Source organism: Brachycentrus maculatus, unplaced genomic scaffold (genome assembly GCF_059751285.1).
Source record: "Brachycentrus maculatus isolate JH-2025_06_01 unplaced genomic scaffold, ASM5975128v1 h1tg000061l, whole genome shotgun sequence".
In the NCBI taxonomy this organism is placed as follows: Eukaryota; Metazoa; Arthropoda; class Insecta; order Trichoptera; family Brachycentridae; genus Brachycentrus; species Brachycentrus maculatus.
The window spans coordinates 1,130,729-1,146,616 of NW_028280815.1; the positions used below are offsets into that span (position 1 = coordinate 1,130,729).

General features: G+C 39.3%; 1 protein-coding gene and 1 long non-coding RNA gene across 2 annotated transcripts; one reads left to right on the plus strand and one right to left on the minus strand.

Annotated features, from left to right (window-relative positions):
• Positions 1–19: 19 nt before the first annotated feature.
• LOC148311521 (uncharacterized) lies at positions 20–10,168 on the plus strand. The gene is made up of 6 exons (XM_088256526.1): positions 20–570; positions 1,411–1,561; positions 2,190–6,714; positions 7,667–7,794; positions 8,654–8,802; positions 10,034–10,168. Exons 1-6 carry the CDS (start codon positions 223–225, stop codon positions 10,100–10,102), a joined length of 5,370 nt encoding a protein of 1,789 aa, XP_088112652.1. The 5' UTR covers positions 20–222; the 3' UTR covers positions 10,103–10,168.
• A 1,674-nt stretch (positions 10,169–11,842) lies between these two features.
• LOC148311522 (uncharacterized) lies at positions 11,843–15,394 on the minus strand. Its single transcript, XR_015837234.1, has 2 exons — positions 15,255–15,394; positions 11,843–14,572 (listed from the first exon to the last, which is right to left on the minus strand). It is a non-coding gene; the product is annotated as an uncharacterized LOC148311522 (long non-coding RNA).
• Between the last annotated feature and the right edge of the window lie 494 nt (positions 15,395–15,888).

Consider the following 15,888-nt stretch of genomic DNA (forward strand, 5'->3'; position numbering starts at 1 on the left):
TGTCTTTAGGAAAATTATTGTCTATGTCCATTAAATTGCGTCAAAAATCAACAAATCTACATTCAAACGGAATGTCATTAGAGAAAACCGTTTTTCAAAGTTTTGAATTGTTGCAAAACATTTATCTATAACGTTTGTGTGTCGTAAAATCGTGGAGATGTCTAAAAAACGTTTCAAACGTCCATCTGAATAACATTCTGATAAAGGTTTATTTAGAAAAGTATGGATTCTGGCGAAAATCCCTCGTCGCGTCAAAAAGCTAAATTGCTCGAAGTGAAAGATAGCGTTAGTCCGCAAATTTTAGATTATTTCAAACGTTTCGGCCAGAACAGAGATTTGGAGCAGTATTTTTTCTCCCACGGTGCTCCGAAGTCTTGCACGTCGTCGAGTATTCGTACTGATTCGGAATTCGTAACAGCTCGATGTCTGAACCCCGTCTACGATCACAGCCATTGTCAAGTAAAAGAGCTCTCCACCCGGGAAATAATATCCAGATCTTTGAATAGCGACAACAGGGAGTGTGAGGATATAGCATTTAGGTCCTTGCATTTGGAACCCTTCTCCCAAAAGGTAAATTCTAAGCATTTGTTTTACTATTGCACCAACCAATTTTTTTTATTGAAACATTTATTTGCTAACTTTATATTTACATATGTTATAATGGATAAATTTAAACTTTGTGTTTCACTCTCTCTTGCTGCTCGCTGTTAGTGTGTGAAGGAGACATATATTTACCAGTGCTTACTATATGTTATTTTATTATTATTTTATGATTAAGACTTTTTGTTTCTCTATTAGTGAATTCATTACTGTATTTTTATATAAGATACTGCTGTATATATGTATTATGTTTAAGATATATGCCGTTCAATAAATAAATAAATATAAATACATATATACATTCATATACATTACTAACTTTTTTTTGCAGAGACCCATCAAGCCACCTTATGTGTCTTGTCAGTGGAGGTCTTTTTACATATATTTTATATTACTATTGATGACAGGAATGACACCGATAACTATTCTTCTTCTTCTTCTTGGTGTGCCTCGTGGCCTGTTTTTAAAAGGGATAAGCTTCCTGCGATGTTGATTCCCAACTGTCAATCCATCTCTTTGATGGTCTGCCCGGAAACCTTGAGGTTGGCCGTGCAGTGCGATGTGGGGGAGTCTGGATGGTTCCATTCTCCTCACATGCGCACACCATTGTCTTCTTCATTGTCTTCCCCACCTAACGATATCTCGGATCTCGCATATTTCTCTTATCCTGGTGTTCCTTATTCTATCTCGTAGACTCTTGCCAGATATGCTCCTTAGAGTCTTCATATATGACACTCTTAGCGCGTTTTTGTTGCACTGATAATATTTATGATATTTAAAATGATGCCTTTGTTATTTTTATTTTTTTAGAAACTATCAAAATCGTGCACTTTGGGTATTGGAGACACTCCAAAGATACATGAAGATCAAAATCAAAATTCAAGTCCTCCAAAAATTGAGTTGACAATGTCGGATCGAAGTGAAAAATCTACCAACAAGGACTGCAGAGAAATGGGAGATGGTAATAAAATTTATTTATATTCTTAATACTATTAATTTTTAAGGCATTTACTTTGTGGTTAGTCATTTTAACTAATATTTTAATTTTTTACAAATATGTTAGTAATATTAGTATATAACCACTCACTGAGATTTTTATGTCTACTAGTTTCGAGACGTCTCTTCATCAGGACTTCACTACAACTTTTTCGCATGCTTTTGTAGTGATTGTCCTGACGAAGAGACGGTCTCAAAACCGTTAGACATAAAAATCTCGGTGAGTGATTATATACTAATATTACTTACATTTTTGTATATAAATAAAAAAAAATATTTTATGTACAAAATATTAAATCAAACATTGATTTTTCATTCATCAAACATTCGTGTGAAAATGCCATAACTAGGCGAATCAATTGTCACAAAATTAATTTTTTATGTGTTTTTTAACAATAAAATACAACTTAGTAGACTCAAAAAATCAGTGTTTGAATTTAACATTTGATACATAAATTAAAAAGGAGTTCTTCAAATTAAACGCCAAATCTATAAATAGATATAAATTTTACTAAGCTCATTTTGTATAATGCTATCAATGTTAACTCAACATAGCCAGAAATTAAATAAGCATTGATTTTTTTTCTGTGTAGATGGAAACCAAACAGACCATTCGACATTCAAACCCGGTTCTCCCGGCAGTAGCGTCACTCGGAAGTTGGAATGGGACTCCCTCGCTGATGTCGGATACGCCAACGCAGAACTCGGAGGCTTCTCGGAACGGAACCTCAGTACCCTCGAAAGAATGGCTTTACGCAGCAGGTACAACAATAAGGAAGGTGCAAGTGACAGAAAATCTCCACAACGCGAAACCGTGGACATTGAAATGCAAAACGTCGTCAAGATGGGGCTTCCAAACGCTCACTCCACTCCAGAAACTGAAAAAGAAAACATGGCCACTAACCAAAATTTAAAAGTGAAGCCTCGGACATCTTTGACTAAGAAAGCTAGTACTAAAACCAATACCAAAGCCATTATCAAACGTATAAGAAATTCTGGAAGTTACAAATTAGACTGTATAAATTATCAGGACTCGTCGAATATTCAAATAGATATGACCAAAAAAATCTCGTTTGGTGTACAGGAAGAGGATAAAAATAGCCCTTTAGGCAAAGATGTTGAGAGTTTATATCATATGGATGAAAAGAGACAATATAATCTAGTTCAAGATAAAAGAGAGTCGCCACATCCCGCTACAGTGGATTATAAAGCCTCATCGCCCTCGTACAATACCACAACTTCAAACACCTCAAAATCAACATTGCCCACGGAAATATCTACAAGTAATAAAGAAATACAGACAAGCTACAGGGGTAGTAACGTATCTACATCGGCACAAACAATAAGCGATGACGCTCCGTACTCCTTTTCTGACATACTTACCTCCAAGACACCGATAATTTTAAACGTTTTACATAAGAATGACAAACCCGTCACTTACTCGACTAAAAAACGGCGACGAAGGGATGGATTTAAGCTACCTCAAAAATTATACGCTCTACCCGATAAAGAAAGCATTGAGAGCTACCGATCCGAAGACGATGGCAAACATGCGGATTCTGAGAACTTTGCACTGGATTCGGAATCTCCCGCCAAATGTAGCGATAGCGTATTAACGCGGACGGGAAGTTTTGAATACTTGCCAGGCCACATGTTCCAGAGTGCGTTGCATCCGACAGCTTCGCAAAGCAATCAAGAATCCAGCCAGGGAGTCGCCAGCATCGGTTCTATCGCGCCGGCCACCACCTCCAGCGAAAGCTCCAAGAGCGCTTTAGACATCCTCAAAATGTTCGAGCTCTCCTCTTTCAGCAAGGACCTCAACTCCAGCATCGAGCTGATCAGCAAACTGGTCGCGATTCGAAACAAGGACCCTCAACTGAAGAAAAAACTCGTCAAGAAAGTCATTCAAATTTTAATAAAAAATGACTACCCGGAAGATGAGGCTAGCGATCCCGGAGCCGTTTCTGACAGCGATAAATTAACGCCAGAAACTAATTCTGCAGAGAAACTGACGAGCAGCGACAGTAATGACAAACCTGCAAGTCACGAAAGTGAACAAAAATCAGAGATAATTATCGAAAACAAAATACAATCAGATTCTGTGACCGACTCTATTCTTGAAAAAATACCTAATCCTATTCAAAGAAGCTTGACCGCCGATACGCCGTTGAATACAAAAGCAAGTGACCATTTTAGAACAGTCAAGAGTGCTCCCGTGTCCCTATCTTACTCTGATTATCTCGAAAATAAGGTGAAATCTACGCGCAACAGCAAACATTCAACCCCGAGTAACGTAGAAAATATCTCAGAAACCCATTCAAAACCTGCTTCCTCCCATAAATCTGAAGTCGATAACAAAACGACACAATCGACGGAAGTTTCCAGAAGGACCTTTAGTGTGCTTTCATCAACCCCTAAAGTCTCTAGTTCCGAATCCAGAGAAGATACCAAAAAAGGAAAAACAAAATCCGAAGAAATATATGAACAATATCTCATAGAAAAAAAGAAGGAGGATGACAAACGTAAGCTCCGTCGACTTAAGGAAGAAGCTTATTTGAAGAAGAGAAAGGAAATGCATTTGGAAAAAGATTTGGCAAATTACTTGTCCAAAATTAACAAAGCCGATTCCCCTTTGTCTATCTGTTCGAACGTCACGCAGAAGCAGCTCTCTCTGATCAATGAGGAAATTTTACAATTGACAATTTTAAAACTTAAACTCGAAAACAAACACATCCCTGAAAATTTCGAATTGCTAAAAAGCGATAAGGATCGTTTTCTTCTGTCCCACAAGGATATCAAAGATGACGGTGCGAGCGGAGACAGAGGATCTGCGAATAAGCTGCGTTCTGCGATTCCCGATCAGGAAAACACCAACCTGGCGTACTACTCGGTGATCGCCTCGCCTTCTCCCGAGTCTGATAAATATGTGCACATCCCACCCCTCAATTTGAAGAAGAGTTCCGACGAGTCATGCGAGAATACCCTCAGTAATGTGGAAGAAATAGTTTCATCTTACCCCACTTCTAAAAAGGCAGCGAGAGTGAAGAAGCCTACTACTTGCATTTCTGCACACGAATCGCAAGCCCAACCGATGTCTCTGGGACCTTACATACCAAGATCTCAAAGGTTTTCCGAATTGGACGCAAAGCCCGCGTTTAAACTGACATCTAGCTATTCAAAAGCTAGTTCTAAATTGGAGGAACGGTCTCAGATGTCCCAAAAACCTTGTTCGTCAGATAACGGTTCCGAATCGGAGCCAAAAACCACATCCAAAACAACGTCTTGCTGCCCGAAAGTTATTTCTAAGACTAATGAAAAGCCTCACTCCTCTCAAAAGCCTATTCCACCGGCTGATAACGACCCAGATTGCATCTGCAATGATAAAGAGAGCTGCTGCAAAAATCACCCTTGGTTTTCCAAATCTCCCAGTTCGTCCACGCTCCGGAGCGTGTGTTGCAAGAACAGCCTTCCCGGTATCCTGTGTCCATGTTGCCGCAGCAACCTGATAAGTTCCAGCTCATCCGCTTGCGATACCACCAAAATGTCTACCGAGAAACAGGATGTTCCGACCCAACTTCATAAGTTAGAAAAAGTTTTCGAAAAGTATCAAAAGTGCAAGATCCTGCAGTCCTTCATGAAGGAGTATGATGAACTCATCATGAAGTATACTCTAGCGAAGAATGCCAAGCTGGCGGCTGCCGCCTCACGCGCTAAAAAGGAAAAACTGAGGTCGTGTGCCGTTTCGCGATCTCCTACCCCGACTAAAACTTCGGCTCAGGTTTCCGATCCAGTTTCTTACGAACAAAGTTGTTCTCCGGAACCTACCAGCTTTCAAACTATCAGAGGATCGGGGGTGTACTACAAAAATGACGATAATACGAAGCTACATGCAAAATCGTTACCTTCTACATCCGGTTTGAAATCTTCACAACATGGTGCTAAAGAAATTCAACTAAAATCACATTTTTCCATCAACAAACAAACCTGCCAAACGATGAATGTAGAAGATATCACAGGGAGAAAATCTCCAAATTTGAAAACACCCCGTATTCCCGAGAGGCAAATTACTTTTGTCGATGCAATCACATCTCCTATCGTGACTCCCAAGAACATACGGAACATCGATATCCCGCAGGCCCCCATTTGTCAAGAAGAACCGCAATCTGCGAGTGATACTTGCCGCCCGCAAAAAGATGTCACGAGTGAATGTCAGGATACAGCGAGAACCTACTCCAAGTCTTCTCATGTGTCCGATCGCTTGATCGAAAAGGTGAGGAAAGCCTTTTCCAAGGAATATTCCGACATCATCCAGAGGTACGAGGAAGTAAAGAGTGCCCCCTGCGTCAAATGCCAACATCAGAAACCGGGCGGTGACGATTGTTCTCCGAGAAATACTTTGCCTATGGTCAACGAAGTTAACGTATCTACAGCTGCACCCTACACGACCACCACGATCCACAAGTCATCTAAAAGTAAAGAGAAATCCCATTCAATACCGTGCGATTCTCGGCCCAAGGATTCTAAAAAAGCTGACAGAATTAAAACTGGAGATACTCTGCTAGTGTGTCCTTCATGCAGACTTGTCAATTTGTCCACGGGTCTCAAGTTGTGCTTAGACTGCAACAAGAAACAAAGGACGAAGATAATCGCCGAACTTATAAGGAGAGAACAAAAAAAGAAATGCGTACCGAAGGCCATAGCGTACAACTTAATAGTAGAGTCGAGCGAAAGCCTTCTCGAGGAATCTTTGCAGAATAAAAAGATCCCTTTGGAAGAGATAATTGTCAAAGTCCCGAAACCGCGGAGCAAAAAAGATTTGCATAAAAAAAACGGGGTGCGGGCACTTCGTGCTAATAAAAGTGACGATGATGAATCGGTCGGAGACAAGGCTTCGACCGACGAACAGATCCAAGAGTTCAGCAGTCTGAACAGCGATCGTAGTCGAGATTCAGCATCGGACGGTCCATCTTCCTGCTCCGAGGAAAACGAAGTGCCTTCAACCCGCTCCGACAATAAATACGGCTGTACTCTGGGGGAATATCTGAAAATGAGGAGACCAGAATTTATTTGCGCAGCCGATAGAAGACAGCAGTGCCTGAAACGAATCCATGAAATGAGGTATTAACATTATCTTGTAATGTATGGAAGTGAAGCACCGAGTTGACAAAAGAAGGATGAAAGTAGACTGAATGTCAAAATGCGATCTCCAAGACGAATGTGCAGATAAATCTTGTTCTTCTTCTTCTTCTTTTTGCAGATCCTAGGGATCTGTTTGTGCCTCTGCATGTCGCTCTTGGGATGTTGACTCCCAGCCATCTTTCCATCTTTTTGGAGGTCTGCCTGGGGGTCTGCGTCTTTCAGGGTTACCTTGAAGGGCGATATGTGGAAGTCTGTCTTCTGACATTCTGTTAATATGTTCATTCCAGTATCGCCTTCGTTGTCGTCCCCACCTCACGATATCCTCCGTCTTACACATGCTCCGGATGTCGGTTTTTCTTACTCAGTCTCGCAATGTGTTTCCGGTTATGGATTGGAGTCTTCATCTCAGAGGTTCGAAGTCGAGATTTTGTTCTGGAAGTATCTGCTCTTGCCTCAATCCCATAAGTGGCTATTGGTCGAACACATGTTTTGTATATTTTCATTTTACTTTCTATTCTCATGTGTTTGCAGATAAATGATGTATTTTAAATGTACCAATAAAGACATTAGGAATGAGTGCAAGGCAAGAGATAAGCATTATCAATAAAATTTAGAAAGACATGTTGAGATGATTTGGACTTTGAAGGAATGTGTGAAAAAAGAACAGTATTACAATTTTTTGAGGCGAGTGTAGTTAGAACTAAGGAGCAGAGGAAGACCGAGGAAATCTCGGCATGATCAAGTATTCCTTCAAACACTTGGGCGTGATCTGGTCAGGAGTGGAAATAATCGGCGGGTGTGTATGAGGAGATGCATGAATGTAGAAGATGTTTGCAGTGACAGAGTGGCGTGGCGTTCTATTCTCTCTGTCTACCCCTGCAGAGAAGCGGCGTGATGGTTAGTTACATGATTTTTATTCTTCTTTTCCTAGACTGCAGCGGGATTCAGATCGCAGGAAACTCCTCTCCTTGGGAGTGACCAGTCTGCCAAACGTGAAAGAAATTGAGCTGAGTGATCTGGAATGTATAGCGCTCAAACATGGGATTCGTTTACCAAAATGTATGTTTTGTATTCTCAATATTATTAATATTTAAAGCATTTACTTTGTGGTTAGTCATTTTTACTTATTTATTTTTTACAAAAATCTTAGTAATACATATTAGTATTTAACCACTCACCAAGATTTTTATGTCTACCGGTTTCGAGACGTACCCGTCTCTTCGTCAGGACAATCACTACTACAGCATGCAAACAATGCCACCCTTCACTACCATAGCACTATTTACACACTTAAAACTACACAAAATGTTTAACACATGCGATTTTTGGTGGACCCGAAGACCAACATGCTAAGGTTGTAGCACAAACATGCGTTACGAGCCGAGGTTAAACATGCACTAGGATGAAACATATTAATAAACCAGCTTATATACTCATAGGATGAAAGGAGTGGGCGGGGTTTGAATTGGATATTGACGAAACTTGCTTAACCGATGTTCAATCAAATAATGGACTATAAGTAAAATTTATTTGATTGTTAATTAAAGGAATATTATTTTTAAGTGCTTTCGGAATATAAAAAATCTCCATATTATTTAGTTTTAACGCTTTATTATAAGTGTTTAATATTTTTACTCCGCGTCTTTTTTTAATTCAATCAATTTAATTTAATCGGTATTCAATCGATCGCGTAGCAAAACTAAAATGGCAATGTGCAGGACATGTTGCAAGACAAGACCCCACAAGATGGACGTTTATGTTACGTCATGACTGATTCACTGTACGTTGCTGTTAATATGTAATTTACTTTGTGAATAAACGGAATCAATTGATATTTATGAAACATGTGCCCAATACCCTCAAATGTAAGTTAGAATTGAGTCAATGTTTCAAATTTAATGTGTTTTTTTCGTTACAGATGGCAGTAGAATGTTTAATCCCAATGAAATGGTGAGAAACACAGCTCGCCAGTATAAGAAACTACCGGAAATTTTGAACAAAAAGCATGACCTGAAGAAAGCGCAAGACAGAAAAACTAATCTTCTGATGGCAGATCTATTTGCTAAGGTATTATCATTTTTAGCTCATTATTTTTTTTTTTAAAGGAATAACCCGCAAAGCCTCTATTAGAGGCTTGTCGGCAAGTAGGATAGTAAGGATTGGGAAGGTAAATGTGAAATATACATCACAAACACTCAGACCAATTGAAAATAAATCTTTCTTGAATTTATTTTGCTCTTGGCGGGAATTGAACCCGTGATGCCAATTTCGCAGTCGAGCATGTACCCTACTACGCCACGGTGCCTGTTTGATAGTAGCTGGGTTTCTAATACTAAAAATTAACCTTTATAACTTTATCATACTGTCCTGCGGATTTAAAGCATTTTCTTCCTCGGACTGATAAATACTCAAAACAAAAATATTGGAAAATAGTTGAGATAATAAATAACACATTTTGGACGGGTGTTTTTTTTACGCCTGCAGATTGTTGGCGACGGGATTTGATAATAATGTACATTAGTTAAGACCTTAACAAAGAGATTGGTACATAATATTCATATAAAAACATTAAATATGTAGTTCCTTCTTTTCTGACTTTGAAATGAGGCCGGCGCAGAAGGTAAAAATACTATTCCCGTCCTAAAGCATCAATCGACCGAACGGGTAGAAATACCTTTTCTGTCCTTAGTGTGTTAAGTCCCAATATATATTATATCCCAAGTGTCGTCTCTTTAATGCCTGCATCCTAACAGTGTTGCTGTACGGATGTGAGTCGTGGCACCTCACCAAAGCTCAAAGCAAGAAACTAGCAAGTTTTGAAAATAGATGCCTGAGGCGAATACTGGGTATAAAGTGGTATGACTTCGTCAGGAATGACGATGTGAGGAGAAGAACTCAACAGCCCCTCATACTGGAAGTCCTGAAGAGAAGAAGGTGGACATGGTTGGGACATGTCCTTAGAATGCCACCTGAGGGCATCAACCCCTCATGTCTCTTCTTCCAACCCCGAGGATTCCGGCGCCCCGGAAGGCCGCTGACGACCATTCACCGACTATACTCAGCGGAACTTCGAGACGCCGGACTGACCTGGGAGGAAGCCAAGGAGATGGCGCGTGACAGAGTGACTTGGAGACGACTCGTGTTGGCCATATGCTCCACCTAGGGAGCGAACATGGAAAAAGAAGAAGAAAGAATATATTATAACGAAGTTATTTTTTATGTTATAATATGAAAAATCACTAAGTTGTGCTTCAAATATTAATTAAAAAAATTAACTGATTTTTCTTTTACTTTTCAGAAACTGAAGGAAAGGACTTTGAAGGGTTTTGTGAACGTATCTCACGGTGCAAACGTAATTTCATTATAACATCTTTTTTATAATATACTTTGTTTTTTATGGATGAACTTTATCAAAATAAAATTATTAATTTATCTTTTGCTATTGTTATTTTTCTTTTTTTATCTCTTTATATAGTAACAAAACACCACTATCTTTGCAGATATTCTTCATCTCTCTCCCATTCATGCATCTCCTCATACAAACCCGCCGATTATTCCGACTCCTGATCCGACCACCTTCCACCAAGTTTCCTTCGATCTTCCTCCGCTATTTTTCACTACATTCGCCTCATACATTTGTTTAACCATCCTTTCTCACTCATTTGCTCCACGTGTCTAAACCATCTCAACACATCGCTCACTCCTTTCAACAACGTATATATCAAAAATTGTCAATTTTCAATTATGCATGTTTTCGGGATGCCCAGAAAATGTACTATATCCCAGTAAAAGCGGCATATTTTTAACTTAATATTTACTCGCTACAGGGCAGAAAGTATTGTTTTTGCATTTTGAAGAAAAGGTATTGTTTAATTATTTTTTCAAATTTGCTAAATATTTTTCAAATGGAGAAAAAACCTTCAGGTTTTACTTCAAAAGATCTGTTGCACGTTAAAAAATTCAATAAGTGGCTTGATATTTAATTTTAATACATTTTATTATATTCTTAAACTTTAAAAACGATCTCCTGAAAAATCAGGATTTTTGAAATATGACGTTGTTGAAAGAAGCGAGCGACGTGTTTCTTTATTTTAATGGTAATGCTTATCTCCGCCTTGCGTTCTTTCCTTAATTAAATGAAAACACTTGTTTTTTACCACTTAAATTATATATATTTTAGTTCTAGTTTCTAGTTTCGGAAGCGAAAAAAAATTAATATAACTCAAGTGGTAAAAAACAGTGTTTTTATTTACAATTTCATCATGTCTTACCACAAAGTGAATGCTGAAACAATAAATAATATAACTTTCCTCATTACACCATTCGAACATCTATCATACGTCAATTTGCCACATTTGTCTGAAAGATCGAATTTCAAGTGCATTCAGACTACTTTTATCCTTCTTTTGAAAACTCCATGTTCTTTCATATTTCGCTCACTCCTTTCAAGAACGTCATAAATCAAAAATCATCATTTTTCAGTTGTTCATGTTTTCGGAATGCCCAGAAAATGTACTATATCCCAGCAAAAGAGGCATATTTTTAACTTAATATTTACCCACTACAGGGCAGAAAGTGTTATTTTTGCATTTTGAATAAAAGGTATTGTTTAATTATTTTTTTTAAATATACTATATATTTTTCAAATGGAGAAAAAACCTTCAGATTGTACCTAAAAAGATTTGTTGTATAGTAAAAAGTTACATAAGTGGCTTGATATTTATTTTTAATGCATTGTGTTATATTTTTAAACTCATAAAACGTTCTCCTGAAATATCACGTTTTTTGATTTATGACGTTCTTGAAAGGAGTGAGCGATATATGGGTTGGTCCCACGACTCTAAAAATGGAGACTGACCGTAGCATTTCGTCGTAACATAACGTTGTAACATCGCTCGCGGCGATCATCACCGAGCATCCGAAACTATGGATGGAGCACTCGGTTCGGTGTACTGACTGCCTGAATGCTCGCATCGTAACGTGTTACGTTATTACGAAATGCTCCGGTCAGCCTCTACTTTAGTAATCTAGGGTTGACTAAATAAAAACACGATTTTCTTCAACAAATTAACATTTTATTAATATAAAACCAAAGTATCATGTTGACAACGAACATAATATAAAACCAAAGTATCATGTTGACAACCGAGTCACAAGGAAGATGTTTGTGACCTTCACTCAGGCATAAACATCGAAGGAAGTAACTATTATTGATGAGAATGTTATCTGAATATCGTACATTTATGACACTTCTTGCCTCCTTCTAACAATTGACCAAAGGGTATGCAAAGGAGGATTTGCATCTCAAAGGAACTCCAAGGTTGTACAGCTACGGTGAGAGGAATGTCCACTTTCCTAATGATCCAAGTCCTTTATCAGTCATTGTGTGATAACCCTGAATCCTTAGACCATTACTAACTAACTAACCATCACGCCGCTTCCCCGCAGGGGTAGGCAGAGAGAATAGAGCGCCACACCACTCTGTCCTTGCAAACATTCTTCGCCTCTTCCACGTTCATGCATCTCCTCATACATACCCGCCGATTGTTACGACTCCTAACCTGACCACTTTCAAGTATTTGGCATACCTGATCGTGCCATGTTTTTCTCGGTCTTCCTCTGCTTCTTTTCCCGCTAACATTCGCCTCATAAATTTGTTTTACCGTTCTTTCTTCACTCAAAAAGTGATCTGCTTCCATTTCGGCCCCCCTGAACACTCTTGTGTCTACTGTGGTGGATCTCAATCTAGAGTCAATGACGACATAATCGATAATAGACCTTTCATCACATCTCTCCCAAGTATATTGATGGATTCCCTTGTGTGCAAAAAAAGTATTTGACACAAAGAGATTCCATTCCAGACACACCTCTAGCAATCTCTTCCCATTATCGTTCACTCTCGCATCTCCATACAAACCGAGCGCTGATTCAAAACCGTCTCTCCTTGTACCAACCCAGCCATTCAAATCACCGGCCAGAATTACCTTTTCATTATTCATTTTTCCATTCATCACACTCATTACATTCAACCAAAACTCATCCTTCTCAGACTCGCTGTCGGAGTTGACATATCCTATTAAAACAAGTAGCTTTGTTAACCCGACTTTGAATCTGACAAACATGAGTCTTGCGTTGACGAACACATACTCTTTCATACATTCTACCATCCTGGGTGATAGAAACGCGGCGACGCCCCGACAAGCTCTATCTGACTCCGGGAGTCCAGACCAGAGAATCAAAGTGCCGTCGCGTTCCATCGATCCACTACCTTTTTTCCAGCTTTCAGTCACACATAACAAATCCAAACACTTACTTTCCATAGGTGCACTCATTTCTAAAGACGGAGGCTGTGAAGCAGAAATCCGGAGAAGAATTGGAATGGCAAAATCAGCAATGTCTAGTCTGGCGAAGATATGGAAAAATCGGTTCATACTGAGGAGAACGAAAACCCGTCTAGTGAAATCTCTTGTATTCTCCATTGCGCTGTATGGAGTGGAAACATGGACACTGAGGAAAAAGGAAAGACATATGCTGGATGTGTTTGAAATGTGGTGCTGGAGGAGGATGCTGCGCATTCCTTGGACTGCAAGACGCACAAACGTCTCCATTCTCCGCGAACTGTCAGTGACAGAAAGACTCTCCACTACTTGCAGGAAAAGGATTCTGTCTTACTTTGGGCATATCGCCAGAAAGAACGAGAAGAGTCTTGAAAAACTGGTAGTAACAGGTACAGTTGAAGGCAAGCGGGCAAGAGGACGGTCTCCAACAAGATGGACAGACCAAATAAAGGAATTAACCGGATCCTCGCTAAACGCTGCCATCAAGTTGGCCCAGGACCGGGAAGAATGGAGAGGACTTGTGCACCAAGTGCCTGACATTCCAGAAGACCACGACGCTCAGCATTGAGCAAGAAGATGAAGAAGACTTTCCATTACATTACACAGTTCATTCATTTTTTCATCCATACGTCCTCTTACATTCCACGTCGCAATCCTGCATTCATGCGCTATCCTCTTCTTTGCGCCTCCGCGGGAAAAGCGGCCAACTGGGTGGCGAACCTCAGTGTGGTCATTTACGGGCATTTTCCCGCATTCCACAACTTACTAACTATTACATATTACAAACTAATTGAGTCACAGCACACACACAAACACCACTGGGTAATAACCTGTCACTAGAACCGAAAACGAAACACTTCCAGGAAACACAGTACACTGTAATGACGGGTAAAACCCGTACTAATCGTAACGCGGGTGAAACCCGGAGCATATCGGCACGCGACTGTTCCCTTCGGCGGTCAGTGAGCGACTCGTCAATTGAAATGCATCAATTGAAATAGTATGTATTGACATTCGGGTGAGGAGATCCGTTTTCGTTTATACCAAACTATTAAGAAAATTTTCCTTCTTTATTCGGGAGAAACCTTGCAATGACACGTGATTTGGATCATCTGACCACATTTAGAGTACAGAGGACTGACCCATTTTATCTTAGAGTAAAAGGGTAGCAGTGACCGATGGCAAAATTTTAATAATCCAGATGATCTTGTGAAGGTCTCTTCAATCTCGCATGAGTTTTTTCCAGCATAACCTGGAATGGCTCGATGCCACGCTGCTTCTTCACCGAACGCCATCTTGAAAACACTCATCTCTGAGTTCTTGAAAAGCTTTGTAGGTTAGAAAACTTGATGTTAAAATGCCGGCGAAACAGTCAGTGATTAATGTGATCTGTAATATGGAAAACCGTACAAACTATGCCACATTTAAGGAAACCGTAGCTATCACACCACGCTTCAATGGGTCAAATGGCTAAAATTATCTTGGTCCTCTGCTTCTATCTGAAAATAAACAATTACATTACAACAAATATAATAATACATTTTGATAAATTATGCAGTTCCATTTTTGTAAAATACTTAATCAAGGGCCCATCACTATGAATGAATTGAGGTAAGATAGTGGAAATGATTTGGCAAACAAATGCATTTTTAATTTTTTTGTAAAGATTATCTCATTCACACTATTTCTACAAGTGGAGACTGACCGGAGCATTTCGTCGTAACATCGCTCGCGGCGAGCATCCGAAACTATGGATGGAGCACTCGGCTCCCTGTACTGACTATACCAATGCTCGCATCGTAACATGTTGCGTTAGAAATGCTCCGGTCAGCCTTCACCCTACTGGAGGAAGAGCATTCCATGCCATCGGACCGAAACAGTAAAGGCACGCTCGCTGAATTTAGTGCCTATAAAGATTTATACAAAGCGAAGTGCGCCTGCAAAAATTAGATGATTTTATTTTTTATCGTTTCTGACTACCCTGTGGTAGTACCCATTCGATCGATTGATTAATCGCGGAGTTACGGTTAATACCAATCATATATACATAATCAATAGTTAGCCTGGACTAGCTGTAAAGAGCATGGTTGATCACCTTGTCTTCAAAAATTTTCAAATTGACTGAAATTGCAAATGAAACATATTTTTGAAAGAATAATATTTTCTTGTAATCCAACGTACCTCAAAATTTCCAGACGAATGAAATCTAAATGCGTTCAAGCGATGACACGGTATTGCAATCTACTATATTGAAATTCACTGTCATTTACAAAGCTGGAAAAAAGATTTATTATTATTATTATTGAATCAAAGATTATATACTCAAAGACTTCTTGTAAATTGTGTTTACGAGATATTCCGTTTTGTTTAAAAATATTCAACGGTGTACCGTTTTTTGTTATTGCGAACGAGACGGATGGCAAAATCTAATGATGACTGACGAAAAAGTTATTAAATCAATAAAGAAACGAAGACGCCCTGAATGTCAAACGCAATTTTTGTGTCTAGTCAAAGTGTTGCTTACTTTGAAGATTGACATTTATTTGGGTAGGAAATTTATTTGTCCACCTCCGTAGTGTATTGGTCAGCACGCTCGGCTGCCGTTCTGGAGGTCCCGGGTTCGATTCCCAGGGGGGAGGGTCAAATAAATATAAGTGATTTTTTGAATCTAATATTTATTTAATATTACCCTGGACTGATACCTGAATCGGATGGCTGGTCACTTTTTCTTAATGTGTTAACAATCAAGATAAAACTACGTTTATATGATGCAGTGCCCTATGCACCATTGGGGTGCGGATAAAGGTTTGAAGAA